General features: G+C 43.6%; 1 protein-coding gene across 2 annotated transcripts; it reads left to right on the forward strand.

Moving 5' to 3' along the window:
- Positions 1–2,024: 2,024 nt before the first annotated feature.
- CASC3 (CASC3 exon junction complex subunit) lies at positions 2,025–19,787 on the forward strand. Of its 2 annotated transcripts, none has more exons than XM_070395449.1 (14): positions 2,025–2,281; positions 2,682–2,709; positions 3,016–3,053; positions 10,518–10,676; positions 10,762–10,901; positions 11,418–11,594; positions 11,740–12,428; positions 14,512–14,576; positions 15,081–15,195; positions 15,435–15,533; positions 15,760–15,974; positions 16,787–16,909; positions 17,090–17,153; positions 18,161–19,787. In XM_070395449.1, the coding sequence occupies exons 1-13, from the start codon at positions 2,051–2,053 to the stop codon at positions 17,111–17,113; spliced, it is 2,103 nt and encodes a 700-aa protein (XP_070251550.1). In that variant the 5' UTR covers positions 2,025–2,050; the 3' UTR covers positions 17,114–17,153; positions 18,161–19,787. The 2 variants fall into 2 exon arrangements, with proteins under 2 accessions (XP_070251550.1, XP_070251551.1); XM_070395450.1 differs by having other exon boundaries at positions 18,166–19,787.
- Positions 19,788–20,688: the final 901 nt, after the last annotated feature.

Below are 20,688 nucleotides of genomic sequence, written 5' to 3' on the forward strand. Positions count from 1 at the left end.
TGCCCTACTCAAGGGACTCCCCAGATGAGGTGCTATCTGGCCAGACTTAAGTGGATTCTATTTCCTTGGTTCTCCCTCTACCTAGAACCTCTTATTTTATTGTCCCCTCTTTTAGATCAATTCTCCTTTGATTTGGAGATATTGAGGTTTGTTGAGAAGGATTTTGGAGAGTAGATTAGCAAAGTTCCAAGAGTGAAATTACAGTGTGTTAAGAGTGTGGGGGGAAAATTCATCTTATTTTTTCCCTACATGGAGTACAACACTGTGAAATTCAGTCTTCAACTGAAGGCCCTGCAGTTCTCCTAAAACATAGATCTTTGTTTCTTTCTTTAACAAAGTTTAAGCTAGTGTTAATAAATTAAAAAGAGAAATTGCTTGTCTGTCCACTTCAGCTTTGTTTTAAGCCCATTTCATATTGTCTGTGTTGTAATTCATACTTTTGATACCATTTCTGATGTGTAAAATTGGTTGTCTTGTAAATATCTTATAAAGAGTTCAATTGTAAATAAACTATTGTGGCTGTTAATTTTTGAACTTCTGCTTCAATTTATTTTATTGGGAAGCATTAAACAATTCTGTTTGTAGATTTTATTTATTTTAATATATTTTATTGATTTCAGAGAGAAAGGAAGAGAGAAACATCAATGATGAGACTCATTGATCAGCTGCCTCCTGCAAGCCCCCCCCACTGGGTATCTATCGCACAACCTGGGCCTGTGCCCTGACCAGGATGCAATCGAACCGTGACCTCCTAGTTCATAGGTTGATGCTCAACCACTAAGCCACGCTGGCCGAGTTTTTTTTTTTTTTTAAACATTAAATCATACATCCTCCATTTTGAACTAGGGCAGTTGGTTTTTGGAACTGGATTTACAAGTTGTCACACTTGGCAACTTGTTTAAACAGTTGAGATCTGTTTGGACCCTGGTTCTATCTCTGAAGGCATCAAGAATGCCTTCTAGTTTCATATTGCCTGTAACTCTGATAAGCATCAGGATCCTTAATCATAACTTGTAAAGATATTACACATGACAGAATCCTGTGCCACAGTGACCTTTTCCCGATATATGTATATTATTAAGGTGTATTCTTGTAGATGCACTAATAACTTAGCTCACATATCTTGTATGTCATTATGGTCCAAAGAAAATATAAGTGGGGAAAAAGGTTTACAGTTGTTTTTATGGGATACAATAATTAAATAATACAAGAATAAACTTGTGCGTACTCACAACTGTAAACCTACTTTTGCCCCACCTGGTATAGTGATTTTTTTTCAGTGCTGACAAACGCCTTGCCAAAACCAAAGCATTTCCCCATATGGTTAACAAGGAAATCATGTCACTATATTGAACCAACGACGGTTCCCAATCGTCTCTTTTTTAAATCAGTTCTAAAATCTTGGTAAGACTAGCATCATGCCAGCCTGCACTTTGGGAGAAGTGATGGCTGGGGTGGAGAGACATGAATGAAGAGGAAATGAGGACGCAGGGAAAGTGCAACAGGACATCCCGGGCTTCACTGCAGACATCATGGTTTTTCCTTCGCCCTTTAGCCGAAAATGGGACGGTGTGGCAAACCTGATGATGCAGCACTACTTTAGAAGTTTACCTTGATTCGTGATTTTACCACACAAATGCAGTAAAGTGATCTGCTTCAAACGTAGGCAGAAACAAATAGGAAAAAAACCCCACCATAAGCAGCTCCAATGCCGCAGTGAAGCTGTGACAGGTCGACGCCTTCCACTCGGAAAGCCCAAGATGGCCGGGCGAGCAGCCTCAGGAGGCTCCCCAAACGCAGACGCCCCTCGCCCTGAGCCTACCCAAAGGAAGTCGGGCGACGCACCACGCCCCCTGACGTCACCCATTACGTAATCCGCTCGCCCGCAAACGTGCCGCAGCGCGCCGGGCCCGCCCCCAGCGCCCCGCTCCCGAAAAGCGGGCGGTCAGTGCCTCACGCGAAGCATGCTGGGACTGGCTTTCTAGCCTCCCGGCGGCCCCTGCGACGGGCGTACGTAAGGAACTGGCTGGCGGCGGCCGTTCTCCGTAAGATGGCTGACCGGCGGCGGCAGCGCGCTTCGCAGGACACAGAGGACGAAGAGTCTGGTGCTTCCGGCTCCGACAGCGGCGGTTCCCCGGCTCGGGGCGGCGGGGGCTGCAGCGGTAGTACTGGAGGCGGCGGCAGCGGTTCTCTGCCTTCCCAGCGCGGAGGCCGAGCTGGGGCCCTTCATCTGCGGCGGGTGGAGAGCGGGGGGGCCAAGAGCGCCGAGGAGTCTGAGTGTGTGAGTGCGCGCGGGCGGGGCGGGGCGGGGCGGGTCGGAGCCGGTGGCTTGCGGGCCCGGGGCGGGTGTAGATAGATGGTGATGGGAGGCTGAGAGTCGGTGGTCGATGCTGAGGCACCTCGCGTTGGAGTGGAGGCCGGCCGTCCCAGGGCGGTTTGCACCCGGAGCCCCCCGGGAAGAGGAGGGGGTGGGGGTTTCTGGGAGGAGTGCAGAGCCGCTGCGGATGGACAGCGGCTGTGCGTTCAGAGACGGGGCTTGAGGCGAAGAGACCGGACTTCCCTCAGATGCTCCTTGTTAAAGACGTGCCAGTCCTCATCTCCCTTTTAACCAGTTTGTGTTGAGTCTTCAGCTCTCTGCCCTCTGGAAATCACAGACCTAACCCATGACTTCTTTCTTGCAGGAGAGTGAAGATGGCATCGAGGGCGATGGTGAGTAGCATCATGGTGGTATTTTTTGCCCCAAAACTCAGGTCACCTATGTCCAGCAGTTGGCATCTCGGGATGTTAGGGATTTGGGGGAGAGTGGTACAGGGTGGCTCTTGGCAGCACAATACTAAAGAGCATAACGTTTTAGCAGGATGGCCACTCTTTGAGCCTGTTTGCTATCTGTAAATGGGAACTATAATTTTACCTACCTCATAGGTTGATATCAGATTTAAATTATATTTAGCAGTCAGGGGATGTAATTATAATTCTGTTATTTTTTTTCTTGACATATTTCGGTTTTCTTTTCAGCTGTTCTCTCGGATTATGAAAGTGCAGAAGACTCAGAAGTGAGTGTGATAGGTTTTTTTCCTTTGGTGTATATATTTAAATGTATTTTAAAAACGTGTGTGTGTGTGTATATATATATGTATATATATGCCTGTGGTTCAAAAAGTATCATGACCTACTTGTTAACTCTTCTTTTGCATTCTTCACTTACGCTTTGGAAAAACTGATGCAAAAGGTCTTTTTAACATTTTTAATTTTATTTATTTATTGATGATAGAGAGAGAAACACTGATTTGCTGTTTCGATTATTCATTCATTCATTCATTCATTGATTCTTGTATGTGCCCTCACTGGGGATCGAACCTGTAACCTTGGTGTATTGGGGTGATGCTCTAACCAACTGAATTGCCTGACCAGGGCCCAAAAGATCTTGTTCATTTAGAGCAGGAGTGGGAACTTTTTTTCTGACAAGGGTTATTTTGATATTTATAACATCATTTTCAGGCCATACAAAATTATCAACTTAAAGATTACGTTGCTATGAAAAAAGCTCCTAGATTTATGGAGAGACACACATTGATTGGTTGCCCCCTGCACACACCCCCGACTAGGGCTGGGGATTGAGCCTGTGACCAAGGTACGGGACCAGAATAGAATCTGGGATCCTTCAGTCTGCAGGCTGATACTGTAACCAGTGGTTCTCAACCTGTGGGTCGAGACCCCTTTGGGGGTCGAACGACCCTTTCACAGGGGTCACCTAAGACCATTGGAAAACACATATATAATTACATATTGTTTACAGTAGCAAAATTATAGTTATGAAGTAGCAACAAAAATAATTTTATAGTTGGGGGTCACCACAACATGAGGAACTGTATTAAAGGGTCCCAGCATTAGGAAGGTTGAGAACCACTGCCCTAACCACTGAGGGCTCATTTTGAAATAGAAATTATAATTTTGATAAATCTGCATGTCTTTCTGGCATGCTTTTATTGTCTGTAGGAATGCTATTCTACTTTGTTTCTCATAATAATTACATAGAGATTTAACCATTATATTTTTCTGTTGATTTTTTTTTTAAACAACTTTTTCTCTTTTTTTCTTAATATATATTTTATTGATTTTTCACAGAGAGGAAGGGAGAGAGATAGAGAGTTAGAAACATCGATGAGAGAGAAACATCGATCAGCTGCCTCCTGCACATCTCCCACTGGGGATGTGCCCACAACCCAGTTACATGCCCTTGACCGGAATCGAACCTGGGACCCTTCAGTCCGCAGGCCGACGCTCTATCCACTGAGCCAAACCGGTTTCGGCTTTTCTGTTGATTTTTATGAAAAATTAGTTTTTCTGGTTTCTTAGAAGTGGCTCAGAATAGCTTTTTCTAACTTCACAGAGCTCCCTTTTTGTTGTTGTTTCCTGTAGTGTTAAAAAATATATAGTGGCTTGCTTTTTGAGATTTTCTGCTTTTATTCCTGCTAACTTGTTTTATTTCTGCTAACTTGTTTTGGAGCTTCTCTTTCCTTCATTTCTTTTATCCCTTTTCTGCTCAATATGATTCTCATCTCAACCATTTCTCTTCAGTGTGGGACCCATCTGAGCAAGGAACCCTGGTAGCCAGGTCAATTTCAAGATTTCAGAGGGGTTGGACTGCTCTAGCCCCATTTAGACCTCCTTATCGTAGAATCTTTATGCTTATATGCTACCAGAGACAGTAAAATTCCTCCTAGTTTCAACTGTTCTCAGTTTTGCTTTCCATTGAATACTTGTTGATTATTTCAAGGTTCTCCTGTTCTCAGATCCACTTCTCTCTGCTTTCTCTGCACTGACAACCAGTTTGATGCAGGTCTGGTGGCTATTGGTGCTTTGTTCTTTTTGTGTGTGTGTACTTTGTTATGTGCATTTATTTTAGGATACCTTGTAACCTAGTTGTTTTTTTGGTGTTATTAGAAGGGTTTTGATTTTGCTGTCTAGAAGTTCTCATTTCATGTGGAGATTTGAAGAGATCAAAAACTATGCTACTGCCATTTTTTCAGAATCCTTCAAGGAATTTTTTTGAAGAAACCTGACTCTGAAGGAGAGGCTAGAGAGAGGTGGTAGCTGGAAAGAAGCCTGTGAGGTTAAGAGAGGGTTTGTTGGTTATTTTTTAAGGTTGGAGACTCAAGTATGGTTAAAGATGGAAGGAATGAGTAAAAGGGAAGGAAAGGGAATAGGTAATAAATGTACTGGTGGTTCTTGACTGAGTACATGAAGAAATAGGGACGTGACGAGGGAAACATCTGTAATTGTAGCTATGGAGAGGTGGGAAGGAAGGTGTGTGGGAAGAAGCTGGTGTTCCCTTCTTTGTTTTGTTTTCTCTGAGAAATAGAAGGAAAGACATGAAGAAAGAGGTTGGTGGAGAGTAGAGGTAAGAGTTGTGAGACTAGCCCGGCTGACATGGCTCAGTGGTTGAGCATCAACTTATGAACCAGGAGGTCACAGTTTGATTCCCGGACAGGGCACATGCCTGGGTTGTGGGCTCCATCCCCAGTGTTGGGTGTGCAGGAAGCAGCCGATCAATGATTCTTTCTCATCATTGATGTTTTTATTTATCTATCTCTCCCTCTCCCTTCCTCTTTGAAATCAATAAAAATATATTAAAATTTTAAAAAAGAGAGATTTGTGAGACTAAAAGAGGTTTTGGTAGCTGAGATTAAAGGTGACATTGATGCGTGATGTGTTTTTTTAACTCCTTTCAGTGATGGTCAGTAGTCTGTCTGTAGGCCTAGAGCAGTGGTTCTCAACCTTCCTAATGTCGTGACCCTTTAATACAGTTCCTCATGTTGTGGTGACCCCCAATTTCATTGTTACAAATTGAACATAATTAAAGCATAGTGATTAATCACAAAAACAATATGTAATTACATATGTGTTTTCCGGTGGTCTTAGGTGACCCCTGTGAAAGGGTCGTTCGACCCCCAAAGGGGTCGCGACCCACAGGTTGAGAACCGCTAGCCTAGAGAAAGGAGACATATGAGTTGGTCCAATCCTGAGCACATGGGAATGGCAAGGGAATTGAGAGTGTTATTAGTAGTGATTAAAGTGAATGGGCCATCGAATCTAGAGAGAGAAAAGGACTGAATGATAGGGTGAAAGTGGGAACGTCAAGGGAGTGGATATCTCAAGTTGTAGGTGAGAGGGTAAGGGAAAAACCAGGTAAGAATAGAAATAATAGGGTTTAAAAAAAAACCACACAAAACCCTTTATTGACATGCCATGTAGTTTATCCATTTAAAATGTACAATTATATAGTGTGTTTTCTTTAAATACATGAATGGGAATCCTTGTTATGTTTTTTTTTTTCCCCAGTATGTTTTTATTTCAGAGAGGAAGGGAGAGGGAGAGAGATAGAAACATCAATAATGAGAGAGAATCATTCATCAGCTGCCTTCTGCACACCCCCTACTGGCGATCAAGCCTATAACCCGGGCACGTACCCTGACTGGGAATCAAACCGTGACCTCTTGCTTCATTTCATGGGCTGACACTCAACCACTGAGCCACACTAATTCTATGTTTTTTAATGTATTCACATATATATGTGGCCATTACTACAGTTTCAGAACATTTTTATCACCTCAGAAAAAACCTTGTCATTGAGTTATCACCCCTACCCCTAGTTCCTCCACCTGCATCCCTCCTACCCCTAAGCAACTGCAAGTCTACTTTCTGTGTCTAGAGATTTCCCTGTTCTGGTCTTTCTATGAATGGAATCATAACATGTAGACTGGTGTGACTGGCTTCTTACACTTAAGCTATTTTGAAATTGCAGCATGTATTAGTAACTTCATTGTGTTTTCTGGTTGAATAATACTTTGTTGTATGAATATGTCACATTTTGTTTACCCATTCATCCATTGATAGATATTTGGGTTGTTTCTAATTTTTCCTTATTATGAGTAATGCTGCTATAAACATTAGCATACAAGTTTTTGTTCAGAAATATGTTTTCATTTCTCTTGGGAATGTACCTATGATTGGAATTGCTGAGTAATTTGGTAACTCTGTTTAATTGTTTTAGGAACAGCCAAACTGTTTTCCAAAGCAGCTGTTTACATTCCCAAAAGCAATGTATGGGAATTCCAATTTCTCCACATACTAGACAGCACTTGTTATTGTCTTGATTTTTTTATTCCAGCCATCTTAGTAGGTGTGAAATGGTATCTCATTTCAGTTTGCATTTTCTTGATGACTAATGATGTTGAGCATTTTTTCTTGTGCATATCAGCCAATTTGCATACTTTCTTGGCGAAAGGGCTATTCAGATACTTTGTCTTTTTTTAAAAATTTGTTTTTATTGGTTTTGGAGAGAGTGGAAGGGAGGGAGGGAGGGAGGGAGAGAGAAAGAGAGAAACATCGATGTGAGAGAAACACATTGATTGGTTGACCCCCGCACACGCCCTGGCTGGGCTGGGGATTGAACCTTTAACCCAGGTACATGCCCTTGATCTGGAATCAAACCCGTGACCCTTCATGTTGCAGGCCAATGCTCTAACCACTAAGCACACAGACCAGGGTTTTGACGTTCAGCATGTTTTTTTGTTGTTGCTTGTGCTGTTGGTGTCATACCTAAGAAGCCTTTGCTGGATCCATGCCAAACCCAAAGTCATGAAGATTAACCCCATGTTTGTTTCTTTAATTTTTATTTATTATTTGAGAGAGAGAGAGAAACATTGGTTTGTTGTTTCACTTATTTATGCATTCATTGACTAAATCTTGTATGTGCTCTGACTGGAATGAAACCTGGAAACCTTCAGTACGTAGGCCAGCGCTCTATCCTCTGAGCCAAACCAGCTAGGGCGAGGGTACTTTCCATTGAACCCCTTGTTTCGCCCACACAGGTAAGACTGGTCTGGAGTGTGGCCATGGAAATGGTTGCCTGAAGTGGAGGTAAAGACTGTGAACTCATTGCTTAAGTATTAAAGTTAATGACGGGGCAGGCCTAGGCAGAGGCATAGAGGTATAGGCAGGTGATAGGCGCCCCCCAGAGGAGCAGGAGTTTAAAATAGGCTGGAGGAGTTGGATCTGGAAGAGACATTGAGAACAAGGAAGAGCTCCACCCGTTACTCTGAAATATGTGGAGTGGAGAATGAGCTAAAACCACTGCAGTGAGAATTCTGCTAGGGAAGCAATTGATTTAGAGGGGAGTTAGGCATTAGAGTTGGGAAGAATGCTCAATAAAATGGAATCAGCAGTAGGGGAGTTTGTCTCTGGAAAAGGGTTTTGATGTTAGTTCTGAGTCAAAACAGCATGACCCTAGAGTAGCACTTTGGCTTCAGTTAGATCAGACTTTGACTTATTTGGAGTCTCCTCAGCACTATGCCATTGTATCTTTCTGCCCTACCCTGGAAACAAAATTAGTTTCTCATTTGGAATAAAAATGTTGCCTCATTTGACATTCTACCACAGACTAGAGGAGGTGGAGCATAAAACAAAGTTCCCTTATTAATCATGATACTATTTTAAGATGTTTGAATTCAGTCTGTGTGTATGTGAGAGTGTGAGTATGATTAATTAAGGTCCCATAAAACACTAAGCAAGATTCTTGGAATTTATGTTTCAGAACCTGCACAGAACATAGGATCAAGGAAAAAACTGAATGATTACCACACACCTATTCCCATCTCAAGAGGAGGGAAAACTTCTTATGATTGAGGGAAAATGGGAAGAATCAAGGGCATTTGGTTGTTAAAAAGCTATGGGAAAAGGCTTAGTGTGGGTAGGATTAAGCAGTCTTCCTCAGTTCTGTGGGTTTCATACCAGTATCACCTTTCTGAGAATCTAATCCCAGACACTTAGAGGCCAAAATGCCCAGATGCTAAACAGAGAAGAATGGGGAAGAGGAATTAATTGGCTTGTCTGGACCAATCAGGCTGATTCGGTTCTCTCTGAAGAAAGGGCAAGAACTTAGAGCATCTTGCCTCATCAGGAATCTCACAGTGAGTCTCTGATCAGTTTCCTGAGGCCAACCTGCGTCTAGTTACAAAACGGTCTGGTTCAGGTCACGGGTCAGACCCAGTAGGAGAATAAGAGTAGTTATACACATATTTTTACCAGGTGGTAGCACAGTGTATTAGTACCCTGACATGTTAACCCAACAACCTTTTGGTCTGCAGGATGACACCCAACCAACTGAGCCACACCGGCCAGGGCAAAGCCACTATTTTCAACTTAAGAATAATAGTGCCTGGGGAAATCATGGAGTTATTACAGAGAGTTTGCAAATCCATTAGCTCAGCTAACTTTAAAGTATTATTGAATATATAATAGTTGTCATTTTATGTCTTAGTGGATACTGCACTGAGCTGCTGTCTCATAAGATCTATGAAAAATTTAGATCTTGAAAGGGGGTTCACATAATCTAAAAGGTTGGGAATCTCTGTTCTAAGCCATTTTGAGCTGAGAGAATTCACAACTTGAGTTAACAGTATAGTTATTAGGCACTGCATGTTTAAGAGACAATTCATGGAGAAGGAAATTATCAATACAGATTAAGCTCCCTTTGTATGCTAGGCACTTTACTGCCTCCTATCTATATTCCCTGGGTTCCTTCCCAGAGGCTGCTACTGTTACAAGTTGATTGCATATCTTTCTGGAAAGCTAATATGAATTTATATATGAATATGTGGATATATTTTGTGATTTTATTTTTACAGTGCCCTTATTCTCTAGAAACTTTAGTAAAAATACTGATTTTTTTTGTTTTGTTTTAGTTTTTTAAAATATATTTTTATTGATTTCAGAGTGGAAGGGAGAGGGAGAGAAACATCAGTGATGAGAGGGAATCATTGATTGGCTGCCTCCTGCACGCCCTCTACTGGGGACTGAGCCTGCAACCCAGGCATGTGCCCTTGACTGGAATGGAAACCGGGACCCTTCAGTCCTCAGGCCGACGCTCTATCCACTAAGCCAAACTGGCTAGGGCTGCTTTTAATTTTTAAGTTTGTTAGAAAATGTTTTCCCAAAGAATGGAAAACTTTAAAATGCACCTTTCAGCCCTGGCCAGTTTGGCTCAGTGGATAGAGCGTTGGCCTTCGGACTGAAGGGTCCCAGGTTCAGTTCCGGTCAAGGGCATGTACCTTGGTTGCAGGCACATCTTCAGTAGGGGATGTGCAGGAGGCGGCTGATTGATGTTTCTCTCTCCCTTTCTCTCTGTAAAAAATCAAAATATATTTAAAAAGTAAAAAATAAAATGCACCTTTCAGCCCTGGTTGGAGTGTTGTCCCATACACCAAAAAGGTTGTGGGTTCGATTCCAGTTAGGACACATACCTAGGTTGCAGGGTTTGGTCACTGGTCAGTTGGAGCGTGTAAGTAGGCAACCAATTGATTTTCACATCAATGTTGTGTCCCCCCCCCCCCCCCCCTTCCTTTCTGGAATCAATGAAAAACATATCCTCCGATGAGGATTTTTAAAAAAACAAATTTTTTTTAAAAAACACCTTTGAGATCTTTCTCCACAGCTGACAGGGAAACTTTTTCCAGGGTGAAGAAGGTGAGTACAGTGAAGAGGAAAACTCCAAAGTGGAGTTGAAATCAGAAGCCAATGATGCTGCTAATTCTTCAGCAAAAGAAGAGAAGGGAGAAGAAAAGCCTGACTCCAAAGGCACTGTGACGGGGGAGAGGCAAAGTGGGGATGGACAGGTCAGTACCCACCGAAGGCCTCCATTTTGGGGCTGGAAGGGGGGCTTTCAACTTCAGAGGGAGTAAGGAGCCCTTTGTCCTCCAGGAGAGCACAGAGCCTGTGGAGAACAAAGTTCCCAAGCACTTGGATGACGATGAAGATCGGAAGAACCCTGCATACATACCCCGGAAAGGGCTCTTCTTTGAGCATGATCTTCGAGGGCAAACTCAGGAGGAAGAAGTCAGGTAACAGCCACTTGCTGCTACTGTTTTTAGTATGGATTTAGTATTTATTGTATGCTAGGCACTTTGCTGGAGTACTTTACCTACATTCATAACATTTTTAAAGTAAGTATTTACCTCTTGTACAAATGAGGAAAGTGACCCTTAGAATATTTGGTAACTCTTGGTGCAGTAGCTAGGATCCACACCTACCCTTCCACTTGCCTTCCTTAATCTGAGGCTCAAGGCCTCTGGGATATTAAGTACTTGCATAGACTGCCTTATAGAAGAGAGGTGTTCCCAAGGTGCTGAGTAGTTTGAAGTGAAATCTTTCTTTATTTCTGTTCCTGTTGCATTTGAGCCCAGCAGGCCCTGAGGTACTGATTCACTCTTGCTTTTGGGAGGCCTGTTTTACATCTGGAAAGATGGAAAGACTACATGAAGTTTCTTCTGATTCCATGCCCAACCCTGTTTGTTTCATGAACATCTTTACTTGACAGATTCTGCCAACCTAAGACACTTTTTCCTGGTTTTATCCAGACCCAAGGGGCGTCAGCGAAAGCTGTGGAAGGATGAGGGTCGCTGGGAGCATGACAAGTTCCGGGAAGATGAGCAGGCCCCAAAGTCACGACAGGAGCTCATTGCTCTTTATGGATATGACATCCGTTCAGCTCACAATCCTGATGACATCAAACCCCGAAGAATCCGGAAACCCAGGTGAGGAAATTTTGGAGCCTAGACTATTGATATTGTAGAAAGAACTCTGCCTTTTTAAATACCATTCCAGCAAATAATTGAATGGGTGAGGAATATAGGACATCTTCCTCACCTTCAGTTTAAGACTTTTATTCCATTTATTCAGGTTTGGGAGTCCTCCACAAAGAGATCCAAATTGGATTGGTGAGCGACCAAACAAGTCTCATCGCCACCAGGGTCCTGGGGGGACCCTACCACCAAGGACATTTATCAATAGGAAAGCTGCAGGTACAGGTCGCATGTCTGCTCCCAGGAACTACTCTCGATCTGGGAGCTTCAAGGAAGGTCGTGCTGGATTTAGGCCTATGGAGACTGGTGGACAGCATGGTGGCCGGTCTGGTGAGACTGTTAAACATGAGAATAGTTACCGGTCACGGCGCCTGGAGCAGACTCCTGTGCGGGATCTGTCTCCAGAAGCAGACGCTCAAGTGCTTGGCAGTCCTGAGAAGGAAGAGGTGGCCTCAGAGATACCAGCTCCTGCTCCTGCTCCTGACACTGCACCACCGCCCCCTGACAGACCTATTGAGAAGAAATCCTATTCCCGTGTAAGAAGAACCAGGATCAAAGCTGGAGATGCGGTCAAGATTTCAGAGGAGATGCCCCCTCTACCTGAAGGGCTGACCCCCACACCCCAAGTTCCAGAAACTACTCCTTCACCTGCTAAGACTGGGAACTGGGAGGCTCCAGTGGATTCTACTACAAGTGGACTTGAGCAAGACGTGGCACAACTGAATATAACAGAACAGAATTGGAATCCAGGGCAACCTCCATTTCTACAACCACGCGAACTTCGGGGTAGGTACCTTAGAGTTAGTAACTAGATCCCCCCCCCTCCCCCCGCCCACCTTTGCAACACTGGGTTTAGGACATGGGACTTAATCTCAGGGATGTGGTGTCTGATGAATATCCGTGTTTTCATTAACCGCAAAAAAACAGATGGATTCCTAGATACATTCATCCAAGGACCTCATAGCAGTTTTATCTGTTATCTAAGACTATCCTATCTTGCCTGCTAGTAACCAATAATGAGTTCCTGGCCCTGGCTGGTGAGGCTCAGTAGGTTGGAGTGTTGTCCCATACACCTAAAGGTGGTGGGTTCGATTCCCGGTCAGGGTACATACCTAGGTTGCAGGTTCCATCCCCTGTCAGGGTGCATATGGGAGGCAATCAGTTGATGTTTCTCTCGCATTAATCCCTCTCTCCCCCTCTCCCCCTCTCCCCCTCTCCTCTTCTCCCTCTCTCCCTCTCTCTCTTCCCCTCTCTCTTCCTCCTCCCCCCCCACCCCCCCTTCTTCCCTCATTCCCCCTCTAAACATCCTGGGTGAGGATTGCGGAAAAAAGTGAGTTCCTAGGTGCAGAATCCTTTAGTATTCTGTAGAATAGTGGAAGAAGAAGACAGTGTTTTTAATATTTGAGCTGAGCTAAGGTTAAAGTTTGAAGGCAGAAACGTATTCATTTGAATTTGGATGGGAATCTTCTAATCTCTTTGAAAAGAAAGTCTCTCTAATTTCCTTAATCTAGAGGCAGGCTACCTAAAAGAACTTTCTGTGATGATGGTGCATTTTTTAATTTTTTTAAATTTATTTATTATTTCAGAGAGGAAGGGAGAGGGAGAGAGAGATAGAAACATCAATGATGAGAGAGAATCATTGATTGGCTGCCTTCTGCACGTCTCCCACTGGGGATCGAGCCTGCAACCTGGGCATGTGCCCTGACCAGGAATCAAACCGTGACCTCCTGGTTCATGGGCTGACTCTCAATCACTGAGCCATGCCAGCGAGGCATGATGGTGCTTTTTAATACTTGTAATGTGGCCAGAGTGTCTGGGTAACTGACATTTTAACTTTAAACATTGAAATTTAAATAGCCTCATGTGGCTAGTGCAGTAGTCGGCAAACTCATTAGTTAACAGAGCCAAATATCAACAGTACAACGATTGAAATCTCTTTTGAGAGCCACATTTTTTAAACTTAAACTATATAGGTAGGTACATTGTTATTAACTTAGTTAGGGTACTCCTAAGACTTAGGAAGAGCCACACTCAAGGGGCCAAAGAGCCACATGTGGCTCTCGAGCCGCAGTTTGCCAACCACGGGGCTAGTGGATATCGTATTGAACAGCACAGTTCTAGAGACTAGGACCTATCTACCACCCATTTTGCCCATCCTTTGTCTTCCTCCAACCAGATAGATCAAAGAATCTTTTCCCTCGTTTCTGAAATCTAATTTGAACTTACAGGTTGGAAATCCTCATGTAGTCCGGGAGTTTCAGCATCCTTCTCTGGTGTGCATGGTTTTTGAACAGCAAAAACCAGTGTCATCTCAACTGGGTCTGGAGTTGATCTTTGGATCAAGGAGCATACCCTTCCATTGATATCTTATTATCATTGGAAAACAATCTCTAAAAATGTAATCTTTTTTTGTTTTGTTGGTCTGAGTCATTTTCAGCCAGAAGGGAATCTCTTCCCAAGCTTCCAGGCCAGACCTTGGTGGCTAGGGTAGGTTTACAAAACATTCCTCACTTTCCAGTTGTTGCTCAGAAACTTTTGGGCTGATATTTTTTACTGTGTTTGATAATGTAATGTGCTAATTGTAACCTCCCAGTGATTCTGTGCAGGGAATTATTTGGTGGGGAAATTTTGAACTTGTATTTTCTCACTGAAGTAAATTTTTTTTAATTTTCAAAGGCTTTATTGCGGTATTAAGGTGATGGACAGTGGGGGCAAATATCCAAATGCTGGCATTGACAGGAAGCAGAGACAGTTTAAAAGGGATTCCGTTAGATTATAAGCAGAAAGCCATTTACTTTATTTTCTTGATGGTATCTGTGAGTCGCACATCTGTCTGCTCTGCAGCGGTGACTTTTTTGGTGTGTTACAGGTATGCACAACCACATACACATGGGAGCAGGACCTCCACCTCAGTTTAACCGGATGGAAGAAATGGTACAGAAAGGGAAAAGGGGTAGATGGAGGAGGGAAAGGGAAATGCGTGTAATAGCTTTTGAAATCACTTTTCCCACAATTACCTATGTTTTGTTTTATTATTTTTTTTTTAAAAATTTGTATTGATTTCAGAGAGGGAGGGGAAGAGAGAGAGAGAAATATCAATGATGAGAGAGAATCCTTGATTAGCTATCTCCTGCATACCCCACACTGGGGATTGAGCCCACAACCCGGGCATGAGCCTTGACTGGGAATCGAACCGAGACCTGGTTCATAGGTCGATGCTCAACCACTGAGCTCTGCCATCTGGGCACCTGTGTTTTGTTTAATTTGGGTCTCCAGAAGTGTAGAGGGTTTAGGTTCCAATCTTGATGTTTTTCACTGATTTTTCAATTCATTTTTAAATACGTGCCATATACAAAGTCCCACATAAAGGAGGGTGGGGACTTGAATGAGAGTCAGCCTTCTGGAAGTCTTCTGCTCAGGCCTGTTTGTTTATTTCAGGGTGTCCAGGGTGGGCGAGCCAAACGCTATTCATCTCAGCGGCAGAGACCTGTGCCAGAGCCCCCGGCCCCTCCCGTGCATATCAGTATCATGGAGGGACATTACTATGATCCACGTGAGCTTTTTTCTTAATGTTGGGGTATCTTTTTTGGCTTGGTGAAGCATACTAAATAGACCAGCCTCCTGCCTTCTGCTTTTCTTTCTGACCTCTCACAGTGGTTGTCATTATCTGGTTGGTGCTTTCTTCACATGGAAAATTGAGAACATCTCTTAAAGGGTTTGGGAGATGGGCAGACTTGTCCATGTGATATGAAGAATGAGAGTTTATGAGAATCCCAATGTGATGTTTTACAGTGCAGTTCCAGGGACCAATCTATACCCATGGAGACAGCCCTGCGCCACTGCCTCCTCAGGGCATGATTGTGCAGCCAGAAATGCACCTTCCCCACCCAGGTAAGCATTGCACCTATCCTTGTGTGCTTCCTGTACATGAGGATGTGTATTGGGGGCTTTTCAAACCCCATCCTCCTGAGCTCAGTGCTGCTTACCTCTGAGGCTGGCCACTCTGGCTGCTTGGGCAACAGAGCTCATGGGTCCATCCTAAGGACTTCCATCCCGAGCCTGTCTATGCTGGAACTGGTCATTTTCTATTTTAATTTGTTTCCCTCTCCTTGTTCAGGTTTACATCCCCATCAGACACCAGCACCTCTGCCCAATCCGGGCCTCTATCCTACACCAGTGTCCATGTCTCCAGGACAGCCACCACCTCAGCAGTTGCTCGCTCCTACTTACTTTTCTGCTCCAGGAGTCATGAACTTTGGTAATCCCAGCTACCCTTATGCTCCAGGAGCACTGCCTCCCCCACCACCACCTCATCTATATCCTAATACACAGGTGAGATGGCTAATGAACAGATTTTTAAATCAGACAGGAATGTGGTATGGGGAGAATGCACAAGAAATTTGAGAGAATATTTCAATGCCACTAATTTACATGTGGTGCCCGGATGCCTCTTAGTGGTCAGCACCTGGAAATGCAGCTTATGTAATGCCATCATCTGTTTATTCTCTTCCATTTCTTTTTTTATTTTTAAAATTTTTATTGACTTCAGAGAAGAAGGGAGAGGGAGAGAAACATCAATGAAGAAAGAGAATCATTGATTGGCTGACTCCTTCCTGTATGCCCCCTACTGAGGATCAAGCCCACAACCTGGGCATGTGCTCTTGACCAGAATCAAACCTGGGACCCTCTATTCACTTAGCCAAACCAGCTAGGGCTCTTCCATTTCTTTAATGGTGTTTCATTTAAGTGTTTTAGTATGTCTTAGGTGGCCATTTATTCAACAGCATAAAGAAACTATTCTGTTTGCCAGCCCTATCTCTCCCTGTACTGCTTAACTCCCCATAAGTTGAAACCATCTGGTATCTAGTGTCATCACTGAGCTCAGCCTCTTCCATGTGACAACTGATGGTAGGAATTAGAGAAAGCTGGGCAGTACTTTGAAGAAATAGGAACTGGAGCATAATTAGACATAGTAAGACAGAAATGAATATTCATTGTATTTTTAAGGGGTGCAGCTTAGAGATTTAAAAAATTATAAATTCCGTAATACTTTTATTTTTGCACCTGAATAATGTTTAATGTTTTCTGTTCATCATAGTTTGGATTAAGTCCTAACTTTCTCTTCTGACTTGTGGGGTGTCCAGGCCCCATCACAGGTATATGGAGGAGTGACTTACTATAACCCCGCCCAGCAGCAGGTGCAGCCAAAGCCCTCACCACCCCGGAGGACTCCCCAGCCAGTCACCATCAAGCCCCCACCACCTGAGGTATGAGAGCTTCTTCCCATGCTTTAGGGCACATTCTACATCAGTGGGCTTTCCTTTTCTTCAGAAGATTCCCCTTCTGTTCTGGGTGTGTTTTTATTGAAACAGTTGTCTTTTTTTTCTTTTTTCTTTTCTTGTCTTTTTTTAATGACCTGATAACAGATTCTAACTTTATTATTTCAGGTTGTAAGCAGGGGTTCCAGTTAATATGAATTTCTGAATATTTTAAATCTAACATGATATAAAAGTAAGTGCACAACTTACTGTGACTCTCATAAAACATTCTTAAAACTAATGCTCATGCTTACTTGTTTAACAATCGCCTAATTAATTCTTTTTTTTTTTTTTTTTTTACCCCCACCCCCTAATTCTTTAAGTTGTAAACATGGGTTATCATGGGAGGAGGCTTAAATCCCAAAATTCACTAGTCTTTGTTTTGAGATTGCATTGAACAGGGTTGAAATAGAAGACGTTATTAACTTGGCAGGATTTCATTTGGGAAGCTGCAAGGAAAAAATGCAGGAGGGCATTTTTTATTAAGGAAATCTAAATTTGAGGTGTTACCTCCGCCATAAAAAAAGAATAAAGTCTTACCATTTGCGACACTGTGGGTGGACCTACAGGGAATTATGCTAAGTGAAATAAGTCAGAAAAAGAAAGACAAATACCATGTGATTTCACTTTTACATGGAATCTAAAGAACAAAATGAAAGAGCAAACCAAGTTGAAACGGACTCATAGGTAACAGAGAACAGACTGATGGTTACCAGAGGGGAGGGGTACTTGGGGAACTGGGTGAAAAAGGTGAAGGGATTAAGTACAAATTAGTAGTTATAAAATAGTCATGGGGAATGTAAAGTATAGCATAGGGAATATAGTCACTAATATTGTAATAACTATGTGTGGTGTGCCAGGTGGGTACTGGAAATATCAGGGGGAACACTATGTCAAGTATATGATTGTTTAACCACTATGCTGAACACCTGAAACTAATACAGAATAATATTGAATGAAAGGTCTAATTGAAAAATAAAAAATTGTATGTTAAAAAACAAATTTGAGATGTTACAGTTAGAGCCAATTCTAAAGGTCATGGAGGAAAAAGACTATAGGGGTTTTGTTTTTGGCGGGGGGAGGGGGGAGTATTACTTTAAAACACATTATTTAGAATGTGGCTTTTTGAAAGCAACTTGTAAATACGGAGAAGGTCCACTAACACCTTGGTGGTTCTTCCCTTTTCCCCACCCCTGTCAGAACAGCAAAGGTGAGAACCCAGGAAAGAAGAGAAATACAGCTGGCTGTCTACTACCAGGAGGGCTTCAAAGATAAAGGGTGGCTCCTACCAGCAAGCAGCTGAATGAGGAGGACCCCTGGCTCCCTCTGAGGACAGGCTCTGTTAGAGACAGGGAGAAACAAGTGGACTTCCTACTGTCTCCACTCTCTGCTGGAGTTAGCTGTGCTCAGAGGAGCAGAGATCAGACAGCCCACATCTAGTCTACATCTAGAAAACCCAGGTTTTTGGCTCTTCTTCACTTGTCCTGGGAAATTCAAATGTCTTCTGCTGCTCCCAGGGAAGCTCCTTCCTGTTTGTTTTTGTCTCTCTTTCCCTCTCTCTCTCTCTCTCTCTCTCTCTCTCTCCCCCTCTCCCTCCCCCCCCACCCCCGCCTTTAAATGAAAAAAGTTCATTTTTCTGGTTTGCTGGCTCCTCTGGTTCCCTTTTGGTTCTTCCCTACAATGCAGATAATTGAGAATTGCCAGCTGGTCTTTTCCCACCAGATCTACAGAGAGCTGGCCTTTCACTTTTGGTTGGACTTTGTTATATACTTGGATTCTCTTAACTTCTCTAATCTCAAAGTTTGTGGTAGGAGCCCTTCTTCTTGACTTCAGTTTTTAGGAGCCTGAGTCTCCGTCATTAGTCTCTGGTCGTCTTCAGGCCTCTACTGAGGATAGAGTCTGTACAGTGGGGAGGGATGGCAAATCAGTGTTTTTGTGAGAAAGGGAGGGTGGAGTGAGAGCCTTTGCACCTTAGGGATATGTATTCACACAGTCCTCAGGGCTCAGTCTTGGAGGTAAGTGGAATTAGAGGACCCTGCTTTTCTTATTTCCACCCCTCCTAACACACTCCTTTTCCAGTTGCTGTGGACCAATGCATCTCTCTAGAGGCACATATTATCCAGCAAGCAATCTATCTATCCTGTCCTTTATACTTGCTCTTTTTCATGTATTGTCTGCTGCAAGTGTTTTAGGTGTTACTACCTTATTTGATTATAGTTCTACTCCTGTCCTTGCAAGTAGAAGAAGGTACAGCACCTGGGCTTAAGGCCTAAGGAAGCCAGTCACTTTTGCGGCAGGGGCTCCTTTCCTCCCTATCCACGGCACTGAACCACTTTCTTGCTGCCTCTGCAGAAGAGATTCCTATTATTGCAGCACTTGTGTCTGCCAAGGGTACCTTGGCCACTGTCTCTGTCCTTCTACAGAACTTGAGGGAGAAGGTGGCAGCTGTGTCTCTCCCCAAGTAATGTCACTGTTTGTATTCCTTCTCTTAAGCAGCTGGCCTGACCGCTCTTGAGACCATAGTATGTGGGAGGGAGGAGAGGCACTCAAGCTGTAACCCTAAAGGAGGAAATATCTAAGAGATTCTTCCAGGGGTAGCTGGTGGTTGTGCCTGTGGTAGGCTCTTCCCTTTGCCTTAAACCTGAAGATGTCTCCTCAAGCCCGTGGGCAGCATGCCCAGATTCCCAGACCTGAAGACACTGTGACAGTTGTCTATGTTGGTCCACTGTGTTTCGTTGCAAGAATTTCTTGTTGTTGTTACTGTTTTAAAAGGTACACATTTGTGATCAGTATTGTGACTTGACGATAATAAAATTTAGACTGTAAACTTGGCTTTTTTGCATTCATTTTGATTTGAGAGGGAGGGAAGATGACTTCTTAGTTCCCCAGAGTCAGTCACAATTTGAGCCGGCTCAAACTTGTGAAACGGAAGCCCACAGAGGTGAGGCTCCCCTGTGAAGCCACAAGTGTGTCTGTACTCCCCATCACTTATCTTTCCAAACCACATTGCCACACGGACTCCAGGATATCCTGCAGTCCCTTAGTTTGGAAGTGTCAGGGACAAAAATTAGTAAGATGCTGCGTACCTATGTGAACATCATATCCCTTAGGCCTGCCTTTGTGTTTAGCAAGTAAGTTTCCCAAGATAATGTGCCAAATGTCAGTACAGCTGTACTAAGTCCTAGAAGAGGGTGAGGTTCAGCTAGCTTTCTTCTTGAAAAGTAAAGACTCACACTGGCACTGAAGTATCAAAGATCACAGTCTGAGAGGTTCCTATCAATCTTAGTACAGGCAGCGTGGAGGGGCCATTGAAAGACCTCTAGCTGCGGCTTATGCTGCCAGTTACCTTTGCCACTTGGCCAGTGATGAGCACAGGGCAGTTCCTAGCTTTGAGTTGACTGTTTCCTCCAGATCCAGGGTCGGGTGGAAGTTTACTACAGAAGCTATCCACCGTGTGGGGGAGCAATTGAATTTAATAAGGAGCTGGCAGTATCTGTTCTTGAGTCGCACAAATCCTTGTGCACTGGGGGCATGGACATCATGGCACAACTTAAAATGACAGTTGGAACTCCCCCTCCACCCTTGGGTGGTGTTACAGCCAGAGGACCATGACTTTCCTCACCTCCATCCCCATTCCTCTTCAGATCATGTCAGTTTCCTTCCCTTCCCCATAGAGTGATGGGTATTTCTGGGCCTGATCTGGGGTCATGTAAATAGTGCCAGTCAGC

The sequence above is a fragment of the Myotis yumanensis genome, unplaced genomic scaffold, assembly GCF_028538775.1.
Source record: "Myotis yumanensis isolate MYYU_CA2020_CCGP unplaced genomic scaffold, mMyoYum1.0.hap1 SCAF_16, whole genome shotgun sequence".
In the NCBI taxonomy this organism is placed as follows: domain Eukaryota; kingdom Metazoa; phylum Chordata; class Mammalia; order Chiroptera; family Vespertilionidae; genus Myotis; species Myotis yumanensis.